Below are 19,288 nucleotides of genomic sequence, written 5' to 3'. Positions count from 1 at the left end.
CATGTTCCTGTTTGTTTTCTGTGTGTTCTATCTATCATTTGTTCCCCACTCCTCCCCTCCTGCCTGCTTTTGCACTAAGTACAGTTTAGTATTCTGTTTTATCTCCATTGTTGGCTTATTAGCTCTCTCTCTCAGTGGTCATCGTAGGATTGATAATATCATCTTTAACATGTATCAATCTACCTTCAACTTACCACTTCATCTCTGTCTATCTGTTCTTATGATGTTTCTCTTTATCACTTTAGGAATTCAATTATGATCTGCCTTTGGGTCCTTTTTTGTGTGTTTATTTATTTATTTGTGGTACTGAGAATTGAACCCAGGGCCTCATGCATGCTAGGCAAGTAAACCAAAGAGGTATATTCCCAGCCTTTATTTGATTTGATTTTAGGCATGGTCTTGCTAAGTTGCCTAGGCTGTCCTTGAACTCATGATCCTTCTGCCTCAGGGCCCCAGAGTTTATGGGATTACAGGTGTGTGCCACCGTGCCCAGCTCCTTTGTTTCAATTCTATTTGGGATTCTTTGAATTTCTTGGATATGTGGATTCTTTGAATATGTTTATAATGTTTGCAACTGGTGTTTAAAGTTCTGCTGGATCATTCTATCACATTTATTATTTCTAGGACTGGTTATAGGTCAGATTTTCCTTTTTTTTTTTTTTTTTTTTTAATTGATGACTGGTCACTGTTGTTACCAATCAAGTTTCTATTTTGCTCACTAATATTCAGAGACCAGAGTTGGTGGGAAGGGAAAAACAAAGAATAACTTCACGAGGACAAAGTAAAGCTAATATTGGATAAGGTAGTGTAAAACACAATGGTGTAGTCATAACCTCTGTTACACTATTTATTTTTCATCATTGAGCATTTAATTTTGTTTTAAGAGCTAAGTGTGGTGGCACTTACCTATAGTCCCACTTACTGAAGAGGCAGGAGACTCACTTGAGCCTAGGAGTTGAAGGCCCACCTGGGCAACATAGGAAGACCCTGTCTTTAAAACAAAAACAAAAACAAAAAAAAAAAAAAAAAAAAAACTATGTTTTTGCTTTTTTCCTTTAAAGATGAACTTCATTCAGACAGGTGATAAAGTTACTTGCAGACAATTCGATCTTTTCTCTGCTTGCATTAAGGCATTGATTGGTGGGTAGACAATTGACTCCAGGGTCAGTTCATTCCTACTGCTTTGTGGTGACTCTTCTGGGGCCTTTAATGAGACTTTGTGTTGGAAATGTGTCTACTCTGGCCGGTGGGTACTTGAGTAATTCTTGGCCATGTGTAAGTGCAATTCTTAAATTGTCCAGCCTACAGCTGCAAAATAATCCTCCTCTCCCCAGAATCTGCTCTGCCCAGCCTCGTGAGTCCCCCACAGGCACACTGGTAGCCATCAAATGCTCCGGCCACCCCCTGCCTGGAGCTCATTCCAGGCATCCTCCTTTCTGGTTCTTTGTCCTATAAATTCCAGTTTCCCTTGACCTTCCTGGGCGCTGAGCTCTGTCTGTGCACTTGGCAAGGCTGATGGACTGTATTTGGGTCTCTTCTTTTAGAGTCATTGTCCTAGAATTGCCTCCAGGTAGAAGCTGGGATAGATGCCAGGTCATAGGCCTACATCTTTTTTCCTCCCTCCCTTGGTGCACAATCCTGCCCTGCTTGCCTCAAAATGGTGTCTGAAAACAGACATGTCATACATTTTTGCCCCGTTTTCTGTTATGGCAGGAGGGCACATCCATAGCCATTCCTGCCTCCGCGGCGTGTGCATCAGAGGGGAGGCAAATGCTGGTGCTTTCCTGAGCAGCCCCATTCCAGGGCTCAGCTCAACGAGCAATCACTCAATCCCCGACCCTGGGACAGCAGGCCCTGGGAGACAGCAGGCGGTGGGGATGTTGGTTGGAGCCTGTGTTGAAGCTGCCGGGTCCTGGCAGTGGGGGCTAGTTCAGATTAGGATGGGCTGACATGGACCTCAGGTGCTCAGGGACCTCTGAGCAGGGCCAGGAGGTGGGCTTTTCCTGGTGTCTTCCTCTTGGTGGGAGTGGGTGATGACAGAGCTCGGCTTACAAAATGGCAGTGTTTGGGCTAGGCTCAAGGTCCCTGGGAGGTGGCTCATTATGCAAAGTCAGTCACCTCTGGGGTTTCCTTTCAGCTGAAAAATCAATATTCCACCCCAGGAGCTAGAACTGCAGAAGGCAGCAGCCCTGGGTTGATTTACAGCAGAGGAACAGCCGACTGTCTCCTGGTGCCCACAGGATAAAGCTCAGCATCCCAGAGGGCAGGTCTGAGTCTGGGCCTGGTGGCCCCTGCAGCCCTTCCCACTCCACACACCTCGGTGCAATGTTCCATCCCAGGCTTCCTCACCTGCCCTGCAGCAGCTTGCCTGGGTCCACGTCCTGTGTCCTCCACGAGTGTGACCATGGCCAGTTCTAATTCTCAGCTGCTCTACCTGCATGTGAGACGAGCTGAGGACAGCATGTGTCGGAGGGTTGACTGGGCACCAGTGAGCTGCAGGGTGCTGGTGTGTGCCTGGCGCTTGCTGAGCACCTGCGTGTGCCAGACTCTGTGCTCAGCACACTGCTTGCAGAACCAGATCACTCCACAGCAGCCTGAGCAGACAGGCACTCTTATCCCATCTTGTACCATGAGGACACCGAGGGGCAAGGACAGGAGCGACTCAGCCAGGATCACACAAGTATTAGCGAATATTAGCACAGGGATGCTGAACCCAGATCCAAGTTCAGGCTGGCAGATCTGGGCCCAAGCCACTCACCACTGGCCTGCACTGCTTCCAAGCTGCTGGCTTATGTTACTATGGCTACCAGCCAGCTCCTGGGGAGGTGAGCTGGCTGTCCCTCCAGGAGGTCTTCCTCAGCCTCTGGGGCTGCTTGGGGTTACAACCCTGAAGCCCTGCAAGTGTCTGTCCTGTGTCCTGAAGCCTCTCCCCATGAAGCCCCTCCCCCATGAAGCCTCTCCCATGAAGCCCCTCCCCCATGAAGCCTCTCCCATGAAGCCCCTCCCGCTGGCTTCTCCCCTTCCCATCTGGGTTAAGAGCAGTGTGTGCCTTCTGTTCCGCTGCTCAGGAAGGTGGGGTGGGGTGGGGTCCTGAGTGAGGAACCCCCTGCAGCCGCGAGGGGAAAGTACCTGACCCCCTGGGCCCCATTTCCCGCGTCCCCCTTCTGCAGCGCAGGCCTTGCTGTGACCTCAGGATAGCCCTCCTCAGTGAGTGGCTGAGGGTTCTGGGAGATGGTGTATGTGGAGCCTTCACCCCAGGGCTGTGCTCAGCTGGTGCTGGGGCTCTGGGGCCCATACAGCCTCTGGTGGGTACCCCAGCTTATGTTGGTTTTTTGGGGATGTTTAGAAGTTCCTGATGTCAACCAAGTACAACAAGGATTCCAAGATGTACCGCGCCATCCAGACTGTGTTTGGTGAGAGGTAAGGAGCTGAGGGTGGGGGGGCCTCTGCTGGGAGCACAGGGGACTCTCCAGGGCTGAGGTGACCTTGTGGCTGAGGCACAGGACAGGTGTCCAAGCATGGTGACCTTGCTCTTGTCATTGGCTCTTTCTGGGAGTGTGGGCTTGCCAAGGTTGGGACACACAGTCACCCTGTGCTTATTCATTTCTAGTAGATGTATAAATTGTCATATTTGTGGGGTACCTTGCTTAATATGCGTATGCTGCACATTTTTCTTGTGGTACAATTGGCAAAACACCATTTTAGCTGCCTGATGTGTGTGATCAGTGGCATTTGGTGCTCACAGTGGGTCTCAGGCCTTCTCATAGCCCCACAGGTGACCCATGCCCACCACACAGTCTCTGCCTGTCCACCCTCTGTCTTGCATCAAGTGTCTGTTTCCCACAGATTATTTGGCCAGGGCTTGGTGTCTGAATGTGACTATGAGCGTTGGCACAAGCAGCGGAGAGTCATGGACCTGGCCTTCAGCCGGAGGTGAGTGCAGCTGGAGATGGCAGCGGGCTCGGGCTGGTCAGCGGCACTGGATGGTCATAGCACGGTGGTCCTCGGGAAGGGAGTCTCCATCCCAGGGGCCTCACCCTGCTGAAGGGAGGACAGGGAGGGTGCTCACAGTCAAAAGAGAGAGCCAGACTGGCGGAAGGGCTCCAGGGTGCTGGGGCTGAGAAAGGTGCCCAAGAGGTTTGGGAAGGTCAAGGGCAGAATGACCATGACGGCCAGAGCCAGGTGTCTTCTCCAGGAACTCGCCCAGACCCCTGCACTCCCTGTTTGGGCTGCTTCTTTCATTCTAGTTTTTATTTATTTATTTTTTGGTGATATTTTATTCTTCCAAGCGATTCATATTCCATACAGTTCACCCACTGAGAACGTCTAACTCAGTGGTTCTCACCGCATTCACAGACTTGGACGACCATCGCCACTGCGTTTTAGAACAGTCCCTTTGCCCCCACGCCAGCCAGCCCCATTTCTTCCCAGTGCCTCATCCCTGGAAACCACTGTTTACTTTCTACTTTGTGGGTGTTCGCATTCCAGACGTTTCATACAAAAGGAGCCATGTACACGTGTCCCTTCATGCCTGGCTTCTTTCGCTCCACTGTTTTCACAGGTCATTCACCTCGTGCCGTTGACACCTCGTGCCGTTGCTTCCTTCTTATGCTGAATGCACTGCGTGCATATCTCATGCTGCTGTCATCCTTCGGGTGGGGACGCAGGGTTGTTTCCGCTTTTAGCTGTCATGAATAACACTGCTATGGGCCTTTCCAAAGTTTCTGTGTCAACGCATATTTTTGTTTCTCTTGTGTATATACCCAGTAGAGTCACTGGGTAACATGATAACTCTATGTTTAACATTTTGAGGAAGGTAATCTTTTGTTTTGATATAATTTCAAATTTATAGAAGACTTGTCATAACAGTATATGGGACTCCTGTATATCTTTTACCAAGATTCACTTGTTTATGGCTAAAAATCATTATTTGCTTATGATTTCTCCTCTATCTACATATGTACATATAAAATGTATGTATCGCTCCTTCTCTGATGTGTATATATATTCATGTATTTTTGTGCGGTGCATCATGAAGCTATTTAAGAGGAAGTCAGAGACATTGCCTCGAATGCCTTTACAGAGTTGTGTACACTTCCTGAGGACAAGGACCCCATGCCTACTCTTAGATTTCCAAAATGAGGAAAATCTGGGTTAACCTACAGCTGTCCTCTCACGCCCACCCACACTCAGATCTGTCATGTGCCAGCCCGGCTGCTTGTCCTTGTCCAAGCCAGTTCAGGTGCGCATGTTGTGTTTCCAGCCTTGACCTGTAGCCCCCACGTTCTGCGGCCGTCTGGGTCTCCTCTGGACTTACCCTTTCTGCAGGCCAGGCTTGCAGACAGCCCTCCAGTTTCGGTCCGTCGCCAATTCTGTGAGGTCTGGCTCAAGTCTGTGCCCTGTCCCTCTCTGGGCTCCCTCCAGGAGGCGAGGGCTGTTGAGGCCTTGGTGCTGCCATGTTGACTTCTCTGTGGGGAAGGTGAAGTCCTTCAGATTCCCCGCTGTGGATTTACTCTGGGATGTGTAACCTGCGGGGACTGCATGCATCCTCCGCTGGACTGCACCGCAGCCTCCTCCACGACCTCCCTTTTCTCCTCTCTTGTAGCTCCTCTCACTGCCCTGGAGATATTTATTTTTTTCTTAAATGCCAGTTAGAAATTTTATTATTGTTAGATAGAAGATTTTAAAATGAAAAGAAAGATACGATCACAGAAAAGTTTGCCTGTTTCATGCCTTCAGAATTTGTTTTTTAAAATGTTGGACAAATAGGACAGTTGACAAATATTTAGTGAGCATCTTCCTCAAGCGGAGTTTTTTACAGCAAGATAGATCTTTGCTTCTCTCCAAAGTGTGGTGTACACATTCCCTGGAGAGATCTTGCCAGGATTCAGGTGTGACCATGCCACTCCCCTGCTATGAGGCTGTCAATGGCTCCCTATCACCAGAAAACCAAGGGCAGACCCCACCCACCCTCAGTCTGCCCCTCAGCCCTTCTGGAAATGCTGACCTCGCTGGCGTCTCTGCCCTTGCTCCTGTCCCTCCCTCTGCCTCAGTGTGCCGCTCTGGGGAAATGCCTGCCCTCCTTTGCTGCCCAGCTGGGACTTCCCCTCTGAGACTGCCTCGTGACCCCAAAGCAGCTCCCATCATGTTCAGTGGGTGCTTCCAGCCCCAGGAACAAGGAGCAGAGGGTGCCCCGTCCCTGACTTCTGTGTCCTCTGGGAGGGTCTGTGGGGTGCAGGACCATGTGAGGGGTCAAGGGACTGACTGGTGGCCTCACTCCCTCAGAAGCGAGGTTCGCTGTGCCAAGAGCCAGGGTGGCATGGAACCTGCCCTTGAAAGGAGCCCTGAGGTTACCCAGGTTGGGCGTGGTTCTGAGCAGACGATGGCCACATGGTCATGATGTGGAACCAGTGCGTGCTTCTACTAAGGGTGTGAGGACAGGCTGCCAGTTTCTGCTTTTCTAGGTTTTACGTTGACCAGGAGATCTTGGTCCCAATCCTTCCTGTGAAAGTCAAGGGGCCAAGAACAGCCACCCCCCAACTGGACCTTCTCTCTCTACAGTAGCTGCAAGGGACTCAGTATTGGTACGATACCCCGAGAGTCAACCGAAATGGATTTTTAAAAAAAGAGGAACACAAATTATCTTGCAAATGAACATCTATTAGCAAACAGTGTAAGCATAGGAAGAGAAACTCAAAGGTACTGTTGACACTGCTCTCAAAAAATCAGGATTGGGTCCTCACTGCCCCCACTGCTGAAGACTGAACACCCGAAAAAAGTGAGACAAGCATAGAGAGCAAGTTTTATTTAAGAGACAGAACAGAGAGAGAGAGGGACTTCCCTGGGGAGAATCCGGACCCAGAGCTGGTGCCCGTGGGAGGGGTGCGAGTCTTGCCCCTTTATAGATCTCAGGTTTCCTGTCCTCTCCCCCTTCCTATCTTGCCTATGTGACCAAAGGGCAGGAATAGAGTCACCAGGGGCAGGTGGGGGGGGGGGTCTCACTAGCAACTCATCGTGTTGGGAGGAGCTGTTTTCTGGAGCCGCGAGTAACGGGTTGAGAGGGGGAGGTGCCCTGGAGGTGTTAGCCTTCCATTTCCTTCTCCAGCCCCCATCTTTCTGACCCAGTCATTCATTGCCTACTCTGACTATCTGCTTTTTGATTGTTTTGGCCTTGTCTCCTTGCCCCCTCTGATTCAGGGAACCCTTACTTCCATAAGGGGAACTGGATGGTGACGGCTCTGGCTGCTCCAGCTGAGGGGGTGACGTGGGGAGAGCAGTTAGGGTTTCCCTGTTAGAAATGTTTTGGGTCAGTTGAGGGGTCCACAGTAAAAGTCTGGTTCAGAAAGAACAGGCTGTAAAGTCATCTGGAAGGTGGGTGCTTCCACGCGAGAAGCCAGAGACATGAGCACTGCAGTAAGATTGATACATAATAAGTGCCCATCATGATGGTGACAGGGACCAGCGACTTTTTTCACCAGGAGGTATAAGAGCTAAGAAGTTGCTCCATGACAAGGCTGGTGAGGACATGGCCTCAATTTGGGAGTGTAAATCTTTAAGGGCATTAGTTATATTGTCAGAGTTATCAGGAATGTAAACACACACTTAGTATTTTTGTCATAGATGCCCCTTGAGGCGTAGTTAAGATACCTAAAGTCATCTAAATTTTGTAAAATACCTTTCTATTGGCGTAACCTCTTTTAGTAGATCCCTTTATTTGTATCACTTAGGGCTAGATAATCACATTAGCCAAAACAGATCAAGCCTGCCTATGCATGACGTTAGGGAAATTTGTGGGTCTTAAATTGACTAAAAAAAGCTTCTGACTCTTCTAGGCTCTTACCAGGCACTCTTGGCCATGAATCCTTCTCTCATAGCCACCAGCCCTGCTTACTCTTGGTGGATCTGTCACAAGTGTGCATCTGAGGTTACATTACAAGAACTATTGCTTTTCTTTTAAATGCCCAGGAAGGCTCTGTTTTGATTATAACTTGCTTTGCCAGGTGTTTAATACCAAGCTGGTCAAATTGACCTTGTTCCTATCTAGTATTAAGGGCCAGCTGAGTTTCTTCAAGGGGTCACTTGGGAACTTGAGAGAAGCCTCTTAGCTCCTCTAGTGCCGTCGCCGGCATAGGTCAGGGTCTCGCTGACACATGGCTTCCCTTGGAAGCATCAGTGATGTTTCCCTTTCCAGTGACCCTCTTCTTTGCAGCATGTGCACTGGTCTGCTTTCTGGTCTCCAGGGTCTCATTGATGTCCCTGATTGGGAGGTCATGTGGCCCAGAGTTGCAAAGCCCTGAGAGAAGTCCCCTCATTCCTTGGGTTCAAGCTGACCTCAGAGGGCAAGAGCCAAATATTGGCTATTTTCTATCTTGACCCTTTTATTTCCTTAACATTAGTCTTCAAGTTTAGGTTTCAAACATCTAGCAAGCCAGTTTGATCAATCTTAAAGTATGAGTACTGGGTTTTAACTTTAATGTCTGAGGTTTTACAGTTGTTTACTCCTTCCATTTAATTGGGGTAAATATTAGTACTGGAAATTAACCACACGTCTTTCTGTCCTATGGGTAATGACCTATTATCTCAAATTAGCTTAGGTTGTTATATTAGAAGTTATACTTTTATAGGCATTAATAGATAATAGTTATAAAGTTTCCAAGTAAAATACAAAATGAAATTAATAAGAGTAAGAATATATTTAGTTTGTATAATAGCTAGGAACCAATAAACATAATTTTTATAATCCCAAATCTTTACTTTGAACTTCAGTGAAGAACACCACTTGGTAAAATATTCTTCTAAACCTTATATTTTAAAGATTTGTATACCTGTAAGACATGAACACATCTAGTATACAAAGAATCCAGCAACAGCACCCACAACTACACTGATGTTTATATATTAATCAAGTGTAGCTTTTAAAGAAAAATTTAGAATCTATAGTGTAGTGTAATACTCTAAAATAACAGTTGTTTAATCAGAGTTGTACAAACCCCAGTTCCTTTACTCTAAATAATACAATTTGTCAGACCCAAGGAAGTGTTGTATAAAAGCAGATTCATGTGCTAAGAAATCCTTATTACTTCAACACATAGAGGATTAAACTTTGGTTTATATCAGCACATTAATGTTTGATTTTGGAAAATAATCTTGAATAACTTTAACTAATTGTGCTAATTATAGCCAACTTAGTTACATAAACTTTTTGAGATTTACCCTCCACAAACTTTGGGCAACTTACTTAGACATCCTACAACTTTTTATTTTACCACATAAAAGAATTTCTCATTCAGAAACATTGCTTTTTCTTTTACTTTTCATATTAAAATATATTTACATACCTAGAATTTTCTTATATCTCTTTCCTAGTTGTTGACCCTTTTTAAAATTTATATTCTGAAGCAATCCTTATAAAATTTCTGAGTTAGACAAATTACTCCAGTTTAATAAGATGAAATACTTGTTTCTATATTACTTTAATTGAAACCCAAATGAAACCTTTTGTAACCTTTGTATATAAAATTACACCTGAAAGAATCTTAATTCTTAATAACCTTGTTTTTAGTGAAGACATAGAAACAAAGCAATCTTAAACTTTTTTACATTTACCAATGTTTTAAAACACATTTAATGTTTAAATATATTACATTATAGAATTTAAGAGTCAAGAGCACTTGCTTTTATATTTAGTAGTTGATGTTTTAGCATTTTAATTTTGCAAATTAATCAGATATGTCCTCTTGTATGTGAGATCATTTATGAAGATTAATCCCATTGATGTTAAATCTAATTTAGCTATAAAAACCAGAATATCAGACAAGTATAGTTAACAGTATTAGCCTTCTCTTCCCTGTTAAAGAAAAACCCTAGAAGCAATGGATATTACATTCTAGACATCTTATAGAAATCAATACTCTTGTTTGACCACCTAGAAAATCTTGTGAGTCAGTAATTTTAAAGACATCTTTACTTAATTTAAATTGATCTTCTTTTTTTAAGTCACATGAACTAAAATGTATTTGAATCTATTTCTCATTTAAATTTTCATTTATGAGCACTCATTTATCTATATGCCAATTTTTATAACATGTACTTGATATATGGACACAAGCACATACGTAGACAACAATACAATACACAGGTATGCACACATTCGTAAAACAGGAAGCAAAGGTACTGTAGTTTTTTGTAGGTAGATCTCCATAGGTAGGAGATGTTTATTAAAGCCTCTATTAGATTTAGCCTGTTAGAAATTAAAATGAGCCTCTCAGACTTTTACATTATGACTTAAATACAAGAGGCCTGTACAGTTGGAAAGGTTATGTGTAAAGTCTGAGAGCCATGGTGGATACTAAAATCAAAGGTTCAGTTGGCCACTTGTCCTTGATTGCTATCGGATTTATTCTCAACACCACGTCTATGTCCTTCTTAGGATTTTTGTGGAGATTTTTTCCAATGTATTTGAGAGCTAACCCTTGAAAAATTGGCCTCTGAACAAAGACAGAGTGTGAAAATCTCTATAGTTAGATAAAAATAAGACTGATCAGAAAAATATATTAATTTAGGAATGCAGGATCAAATGTGAATTCACCATAAAATCATGAGCTCAAAAAAAATAGAAATTTAAGAAACGGGAGTTCTAAAAAAATGACATGGTTGTAATTACTCTAGTAAAGGAGCATGTAGACATCTTTATCCGATCAGAGTGAACTTTTGGGTCAGATTAGAGTCAGTCCAGATATTTAAAGAATGTGAGAGTCCTGAAATCCTCAGATAAGGAAGACTCATTTATTTGAGATCATTCCATTTTCCTCCCTGTGCTGTAGTGTTTCGGGAGGACCTTGTTAAGAAAGCTGCATGGTAGAGTGTAAAAAGCAGATAAGATAGCCAGGCATTTAGGTGCCACAGAGGCTTGCATTTAAAAGTAACACTTTTTTTCCTTTGATCTCAAACTGGTTTTGGATAATTGCCTCTGCAAGCCTTGGAGAGATAGAAATCTTGCGGAAAGCTAAGGAAAAGAGAGGCAAAACCTCATGCATCAGGCACCATTTTTTTTTTTCCTTTTGCAGAACCAGCCTCTTAAGGTATGGTGTTACAGTTTATGTTTCCTCTGGAGACCCTTTTTCATTTTCCCAGTTGGTAGTCAGGCCAGGTTTAGGTGTGGAAAATTATAAGGCATCTCCTTTTTCCAACTTCAATTAGGTCATCTCCCAGGCCTGGCAGCAGAAGAAAATGAGGTGCTTTTTCTTGAGTGTCTGTGGGTCAAACTTATCCCCAGTCTTCAGTGTGCACGCGAGTGGTGAACCTGGCATAACTGTTGAGAATGCAGTGCCCATCTGAGTATGAGAAAACCTCTCAGTCTCCTGTGCCTGAGAAAACTGCCCTTTTTGTTAGGGAAATCTCCCTAAATGAGCTTCTGATGGTCAGCAGAGAAGTAGAACTTATTCTGTCTCACTGGAGAGAATGTGAGGGTCTCTGATTTGCTGCATGCAAAAGATCCTGGAGGATTAGTGGTGATTACTGATCTCCTCCTACTACTGCTAAACTTCCAATTGTGATGACCCACAGGGGAAAAAAATAGCCTATGGTGGGGTGTATTCCTCTGCTCTGTGGGCTAACGGAATCTCCAGAGGGTAAGGAGAACATCTAGGGTTGTTAGAAATTTAACTCCCTTTTCTCTGAGAAGTTTATAGAAGAGGTAAATTGAAAATGCCTCCTTTTTTGCAGCCCAAGAAACTAGCAGCGCACAGAGACAACAATGAGGAGAAGTCCTAAAGGTTTGTGAGGACTTAATAGGTGAACAAAGGGAACCCAGGTATTTCCTTATGAACCACTCCATGTGATCTCAATGGCTACAGTCTGATCGGCAAGGGGAGGGGTGCTTGGGGAGAAAGCACGGGAGAGTGCAGCTCAACTTGTCTGGAGGTGTAGCCACTGGGGCTTTCCCTCAGCACTGCTTGATCAGCCAGTCACCATAGGATACCCATTGGGTTGTTGGGAAAAACCTTCGGGATTCACCAGGGAATAGCCCCAGCCAGAATCTCACAGTTGTCTGACCCGTTTGTTTGTCTCCACACATCCAAAGGCAAACCAGGATTAAGGGCCTCTGTCTACTGATGCTAGACTCTCTCCGAGCCTGGATAGGATAATGAGGAATGACTTTGGCAGAACCCAACACGCCTGACCCGCAAGACAGGTGATTAGGAGCCACAGAGACTGAACCCTCACTCCTGAGTCTTGTAGAATGGCAGCTTACACTAATTGCATTTAATCAGCCAATGGGTACCCATTATTGTCTCCTAGAAAGAAAAGAAAGAGACAGAAAGGTGCACCTCAGAAAGGTATGCAGTGTAGAGGAGCTTACCTGGATGCTGACCCCAGCTGAGCCCTCCTCTGAAGGTCGGGATCAGGTCCTCATTTTCCAGGGTTGAAGACTGAGCACCCAAGAAAAGCGGAGGCAAGCATAGAGAGCAAGTTTTATTTACAAGACAGAACAGAGAGACAGATGGACTTCCCTGGGAAGAAGCTGGGACTCAGAGCTGGCGTTTGTGGGAGGGGTGTGAGTCTTGCCACTTTATAGATCTCAGGGCCTCCCCCACCCCGTGTCCCCCTGCCACTGCCCTTTCTATCTTGTCAATGTGACCAAAAGGCAGGAAAAGAGTCACCCGGGGGTCCTCATTAGAAAATCCTCGAATTGGAGGAGCTATTCTCCAGAGGTGCGGGTGTTGAGAGGGGGTGTGCTCTGGAGGTGTTAGCCTCTGTTCCCTTTCCTTGAATACTTAGCCCCCATCTTTCCGGCCTGATCATTCGTGACCTATGCTGACTACCTGTCTTTTCCCTTGCCTCACTGTGAGCTTACAGCCAGCCTAGCTGGGGCTCAGGAGACCCTGAACTGAGGAAGCAGCATGTGAGTGTCCATATGGAGCCAGGTGGTCACAGTTATTCAGGTGGTCACAGGGAGAGGAAGAGAAGAAGATCCCAGGCAGAGGAGATGCCCAGCATCAGCCCTGAGGTGGCAGGAGCTTTGTGCTTGGAGGCACCAGAGGGCCATTGCGACAGGAGGGCAGTGTGGGAGGCGGAAGCCAGCCGTGCCAGACTCTGCCCCCCGAGCCAGGGAGCGTTAGGCTCCCTTCTGGGGTGCAGGTGTTCCAACTTTTCTGGGACAAGATCAGAGTGGCACTTTCAGGAGCAGCCTGGTAAGATGCAGCACAGGGCAGGGTCAGGACTGGGCAGCAGACGCAGGAGGCCAAGGCCTGTGCGGGCGCGGGAGCCTTGGTACTAGTCCATTCTCTTTCTCTACTAAAAAGTTACTCTTTTTGTTTCCCTCCTCTCATTTTTTCCTTTTAGTGCTTTAAAATTTTTATTTGGAATAATTTCAATATTCTACAGCAGATTTGAGATTAAGAATAGAACAAAAAATACCTATACTTATCAGATTAATAGTTAAAACAATTATAAAAGCTTACTCATAGTAGAAATCTTACTCGTCCTGAAAATCTCAGAAGCATGTCGCGCACACAGTGGCAGTCTCCTTCCTTGCCCTGTTTTGTGAGCCTGGAGCACGTCCTGCCACACACTCCTAGGCTCTGTTCCTTGGCATGTCTCGATGGGGACACTGGGGCTGGGAGCTTGAGCTGCAGAGGGCAGCTGGGGACTCATTTCCACTTAGGCCTGGGCTCTGAGCTTGCTCAAGGACAGGAGTGAGATGGGACAAGAAAAGGCTGTAGATGGCGGCCTGGGGACAAGCCAGGTAAGAAGAGAGGACACTGTGGGAGTGGCGAGGGGAACAAGATTCAGTGCTGCCATGTCCCTTGAAGGGACGCAGTGAGTTGAAGGCCGCAGTGGCTGGCAGAGGACCCGTGAAACCACCAAGGCAAGGGCAGAAGGACTGTCCACCCTCAGGGGCAGGTGGTGAGACCCCAAGGCGCAGCTCATTTACCGACTCCACCCTGCAGTGAGCCAGGCCTTGAGGGGAGGCCAAGGGTCTGGGAGGGGCTGCTCCCCTCTTCTGCAGTATCCTCCCTGCAGAGGGGGTTTCAGGGCAGTCCCTGGATGGGGCTGGTCCTGGTGGCCATTGATGCTCACGGTGTTTCCCCAGCTCCTTGGTCAGCTTGATGGAGACGTTCAACGAGAAGGCCGAGCAGCTGGTGGAGATTCTGGAAGCCAAGGCAGACGGACAGACCCCAGTGTCCATGCAGGACATGCTGACCTGTGCCACCATAGACATCCTAGCCAAGGTGACAGGTGACACCAGGTCAGGGGGCTGGGGAGGACGTGGGGCGAGGTCTCTTTCTCTCCCTCTCCCCTTCCTGCCTGCGCCCACTTGCGGGTCACCCCTTCTCTCTGCTCCACGTAGTCTTCACATTTACGTCTCCTGGAATGCGCAGAGCAACCCACCGGGAGGCTGGGCGTGCTCTCTCCTTCCCAGGGCTGCAGGGCCTGCCCAGGCTGAGCTGGCTGGCTGGGGGCTTCTGACCCAAAGCCCACCTCCCTGCTGCACCCGCATGGCACGTGGCTGGCAGTGGCCCAGCCAACCCACTGACAGCAAGAGCAGGGGACATCATTATCCTTGTGAGTTCCAGCAGTTCAGTCTGGGGCTGGCTATGGGGGACAGCCAGGTTGACTTGACTCTGGGGCAAGTGTATCCTGTCACAAGGAACCAAGGTCTGTTGAGTAGCTACCGTGTGCCTGTCGCATGTCACCGTGAGGAGTGGACACTCTCAGCCCAGGGCTGTCTCTAGCTCAGTGGTGCCCGCTACGCTGGGTCTGCTGTCCTCCTGTTCCCGGGTGTGACCTCGCCCTTCTCTCTCCCCAGGCAGCTTTTGGGATGGAAACCAGCATGCTGCTAGGTGCCCAGAAACCTCTGTCCCAGGCAGTGAAGGTGATGTTGGAGGGTATCAGTGCATCCCGCAACACTCTGGCCAAGGTAACACTGGGCCCCGTCCCCTGCTCCCCGGTGACCATCTGCATAGCTGTGCTGTCTGCCTCTGCCGAAGCACCTCCTCCAGTACTTTTTCTGGAATGGGTTTTGAGTTCCAGTGTGTCTGAAGTGACTTCTGAACCAGAATTCACGTGCAAAACCTCATGGAAGCACGAGAATGAAAGGGACATAGTGGGATCAGGAGTTAATCTTCCTCTCATGTTGAGTGATCCCCAAGGCAGACTTTTGAGGTGGCTTTGATGGCCCACCATGTTCTGCCTTTCTGGACCCTTCCCACTTCAAGTTCTGCTGTCCTCAGCACATCCACTCATTGTTACAAGGTGGCTGCAGCTGCTCCAGTTGTCCCTTCCTTATTCCAGGTATGAAGAAGGAAGAAATGGGAAAGGTGATTCCTGAGGTAATCTCCAGGCTCCTCTTCTGTTCCCTGGGACTTCAGTCTCTAAGTCTGCTGTTCCCAGTGCCACCCCATCTTTACAGCCATTGATTCTATTCCTATGCGATGCCGTCTGAACTGGCTCCATCCTTCAGGGGTCCCTTCTCTTTCTTTAATTTTTAATTTAATTTAGTTTAATTTAATAACTTAGTGGTGTTGGGGATCAACTGCAGGGCCTCAGGCAGGCGAGGCAAGTGCTCTACCACCGATTCACACTCCCAGACACTTTCAAAATTTCATTTTGAGACAGGGTCCCAGTAAGTGGTCCAGTCTGGCCTCAAATTTTCCATCTTCCTGCCTCAGGCTCCAGAGCAGCTGGGATCACAGGCAAGCACCGCTGTGCCTGGTCAGGGTCCCTTCTTCCTCCCAGCGCTACACAGATGTCGTAGAGCCTTTCCATCATTTCCAAGGGCTTGGTGCAGGTGGGGAAGCTGCTGCTTGGGCTTCACTGGCCCTTGCTCTGGTGTCCCTGGCCTGGTGGGCTCTTGCACTGTCCGAGGAACCAGATGGAGGTACAGCTGCCACAGGAAGAGCACTCTTCATTCTTATGCACAAGGCAGACGGAACAAGGGCACAGAGGTCCCAGGAATCCCAAACAGAGGACAAAGGCACAGACCACGGCATCCACGGGTGGGCAGGGCCTGCCTCAAGGCTGTCGCAGGCGGGGTGGACTTTGGTGGCGCCAGGCTCTTGCTCTTGACGCTCTGTCGTGTGTCCCAGGTCTCGGTGCTGTCTGACACATCTGCTGAGGGTGCACAGCTGTGCGAAGGAGGCCCAGGGCGCCGGCCTCTTGGCCCCTGAAACTCGCTCCTTGTCACCTGGAACGTTCCTAACTAAGCTTCAGAGTAGGGCAGATGGCTGCTCGCCTCAGTGGGTTTGATTTTGATGCCATTTTTCTTGGCTCAGGCTTCTTGGTATCTCCTCTGGCCCCGTGGTCTTAGGAGGCTGAGCCGACCTCGCGACCTCCCGACTTGGGTGTTACCTTGATTTACAGCCTTGAAGGCTGGTCTACTTTTTCACTCTTCACCCCATAAGACTGAGAGCTGGCTCGCCTTCCCACCTGCCCCCTGGACGGCTGTGACTCCTCCACCCGTCTCCGTCTCCCTGGCTCACCTTTACCTTTTCTCCCAGCTTGCCAGTGCTGCTGTGGGTTCCTGAAGTCCTCTTGGGGTGCAGGGTGGGGGAGAGACAGGGCCGTGCGTGCTGGGGACCAACGTGAGTGGGGCTCTCCTTCAGTTCATGCCAGGGAAGAGGAAGAAGCTCCAGGAGATCCGGGAGAGCATCCGCCTCCTCCGCCAGGTCGGCAAGGACTGGGTCCAGCGCCGTAGGGAGGCTTTGAAGAGCGGGGAGAAGGTCCCTGCTGACATCCTCACCCAGATTCTCAAAGGTGAGTGGCTTCTGCGGAGACCTGGCGGGTGGGCACCTGCTCCTGCTGCCCCCACAACACCTTGACCGTTCGTCCGTGTCTGGCTTTGAAGGAGAAAAGCAATTGGCTCTCCCTTGCGCTCTGGGGAAAGGGAGCAAGGAGTGTCCCGGGGCTGACAGGAGTGTCCCTTGTCTTCCAGCTGAAGAGGGAGCCCAGGACGATGAGATTCTGCTGGACAACTTTGTCACCTTCTTCATTGCTGGTTTGTAGCTCCAGTGGCGGACCCAGGCTCAGTTTTGCAGAAATGATGGGCACTGTGGTCACTTAACCCTGGCCTGAGCGACTCTGCAGGCTCTCTGAGAGTCCCACGGCAGGCCTGGGGTGGGCAGAGGGGCCAGCTCGGTGGCCTCTGTTCTGACTTGGTGGTGGAGCTGGCAGTTGTGGGCATCTGTGCAGCTGGTCTTTTGGCTCAGGAGGGCTTGGTCTGGGGTCAGGTTCCTCTTACTCAGAGTTGGTGAGGAGGCCTGCCTTACAGCGGCACAAAAAGATGTGCTGGCAGCTTCCTTATCTGCTCGTCACTAGACCTTGAGTGTCACCGCCCCGGAAAGCTCCTCCTCACCCCCTCAGGAGCTCAGCCGCCTGTTCCTCAGGGAAGCCCTCGGCAATTGCCCAGGGTGCCTCTGGCTCCTGAGCTGCCCATGGCACCCAGAGCTGCTCCCCGCAGCATCTCAGATGAGCTGCGTTCTTATCTGTGGTGACTCGGCGAGGACTGTCTCCCCCGCAGACAGAACCTTCCTCTGCATCCCTGGGTTCCGGGTAGCAATGCCCACACACCTGGGTGAAATGAATGAGCTGGGACTGGGAACAAGCCGAGGCCAGGTGACCGTCCAGTGCAGAGGCGTGCAGACGCCTCCTGTCGGATGAGGGCTCTGCAGCGGCGATGGGGGGACGGGCACCCAGGGCCTGCACGGGAGGGAAGCACCTGCCCAGGGAATGGCTTTGTTTTGGCCAGCGGGAGCCCAGGTCCCAACCAGCTTCGGGATCGGTCTGGGCCTCAGCCTCCACATCTGTAGCACGGGAGCGGAGGTGCTCTCCAAGCTTCCACCCAGCTTTCCAGGGAGGACAGCCCACCCTGAGCCCTGCGCCCGCCCCAGGGTACTGAGAAAGGGCAGGCAGGTGTACCCCTCCTTCCATTCCTGTGAGGAAAAGAAAGGCCCAAGAGGGAAGCACCCTCCGGAGTGACAGCGGTCAGAGCAGAGGCAGGCCCAGGGCAGGACGTGTGGCTGCATCTGTCCCCTCCTGTCCCCTCCCAGGGGCTGCCCTGGCTGTGGGGCTAGCCCCTTTCCTACCCAGGAGCCGGCAACGTTACTTCCCAGACTTGCTTGCTGTGTGTGGCTGGGCTGGACGGTGGTGGCCCCCTGGCAAGCCCCCTACCTCCCTCTAAGTACTTGCAGCCAGGATGTCCCTTCCAGCGGAGGCTGGGGGTTCCAGCCCCTCAACTTGGTCAGGACTGCTAGACCTCAAAATCAGCCCTCCTGAATCAGTGCCCTGCCCTCTGGTCAGGGTTGTCCCCTGTCACTCCTGGTGACTAGAGGCGCCTCCCTTGCTGGACCTTAGGGGAGTGTTCTGAGCTCCAGCCTGCCTTTCTGCAATATGGGGGTGAGCCCCCCCACCCCTCCAGGCCCCAGGCTCAATGGCTGGTGGAGGAGGGAGCTTTCAGAGCAGGATGTCTGGATGCTGTTACCTGCCCACACTGGCTGGCACAGGGACGTCTCCTCATATTCCAGCCACAGGGGACAGATGTGCTGCCAGGAGCTGAGGGTCTCAGATGCCAGGTGACCAGCAACCCCATAGTCCCAGGTGACACACTGCCCTTCTTCTTCCCCGCAGGTCACGAGACTTCTGCCAACCACTTGGCATTCACAGTGATGGAGCTGTCTCGCCAGCCTGAGATCGTGGCGAGGTAGGAGAGCCGTGCTGGGCTGGCAAAGGTTTTTCTGATGTCTCGTTCCTGAGGGCCACCTGCCCCACCCTCCAGTGGCAGGAACTCTCCTGCTTCCCTCTGCCCCAGGGGCCTTGCACCTGCAGTTCCCTCTTCTGGAAGCTCTCACCCTGCTTTTCTCCCAGAAACTACCACCACCACCCCCTCAGCAAAGCCATCTCAGATTCTGAGATTCCGTGCTTCCCCTCCTGGCCTCCCCCAGTTCACAAATATGCTTCCTCCTGGGACCATCGGCTTCAAGTCTGTTTGCACCAGGAGACCAGAAGCTGCAGGGGGCAAGAGCTGTGGCTCTGTCCCTCCCCACACGTGCCCAGCTCTGCGGGTGCCAAGGACACAGCCGCATTCCACCTAAAGTGCTTCAGCCGGCAGGCCGAGCGGGGTGTCCCTAGGGAGCGGGCATTGCAACTGGGTCAGATTTCCTCTGGTGTCCTTCTGTTGGGTGGATAGACAGGGTGCCAAAGCATCTGATGGCACTGTGGGCGAGGCCCTCCGGCGGTGGGGGAGCCTAGTGACACGGGTGGCCATCACTGACTTGAAAGGAGGCTCTGA

The 19,288-nt window shown here is 49.8% G+C and overlaps 1 protein-coding gene across 2 annotated transcripts in view; it reads left to right on the top strand.

Moving 5' to 3' along the window:
• CYP46A1 (cytochrome P450 family 46 subfamily A member 1) overlaps positions 1-19,288 on the top strand; it is a 36,935-nt gene that overhangs the window by 10,325 nt on the left and 7,322 nt on the right. The window contains exons 4-11 of one of the 2 annotated variants that reach the window (XM_079127056.1): positions 3,347-3,420; positions 3,847-3,933; positions 14,096-14,241; positions 14,813-14,923; positions 15,298-15,335; positions 16,608-16,758; positions 16,937-16,999; positions 18,628-18,700. In XM_079127056.1, coding sequence (XP_078983182.1) covers positions 3,347-3,420; positions 3,847-3,933; positions 14,096-14,241; positions 14,813-14,923; positions 15,298-15,335; positions 16,608-16,758; positions 16,937-16,999; positions 18,628-18,700 — 743 coding nt within the window. The remainder of the gene's footprint in view (positions 1-3,346; positions 3,421-3,846; positions 3,934-14,095; positions 14,242-14,812; positions 14,924-15,297; positions 15,336-16,607; positions 16,759-16,936; positions 17,000-18,627; positions 18,701-19,288) is intronic. The other variant, XM_079127055.1, reaches the window with a different exon arrangement.

Source organism: Sciurus vulgaris (genome assembly GCF_902686455.1).
Source record: "Sciurus vulgaris genome assembly, chromosome: 2".
NCBI classification, from domain to species: Eukaryota; Metazoa; Chordata; class Mammalia; order Rodentia; family Sciuridae; genus Sciurus; species Sciurus vulgaris.
This window is presented reverse-complemented; position numbering and strand designations above follow the sequence as displayed.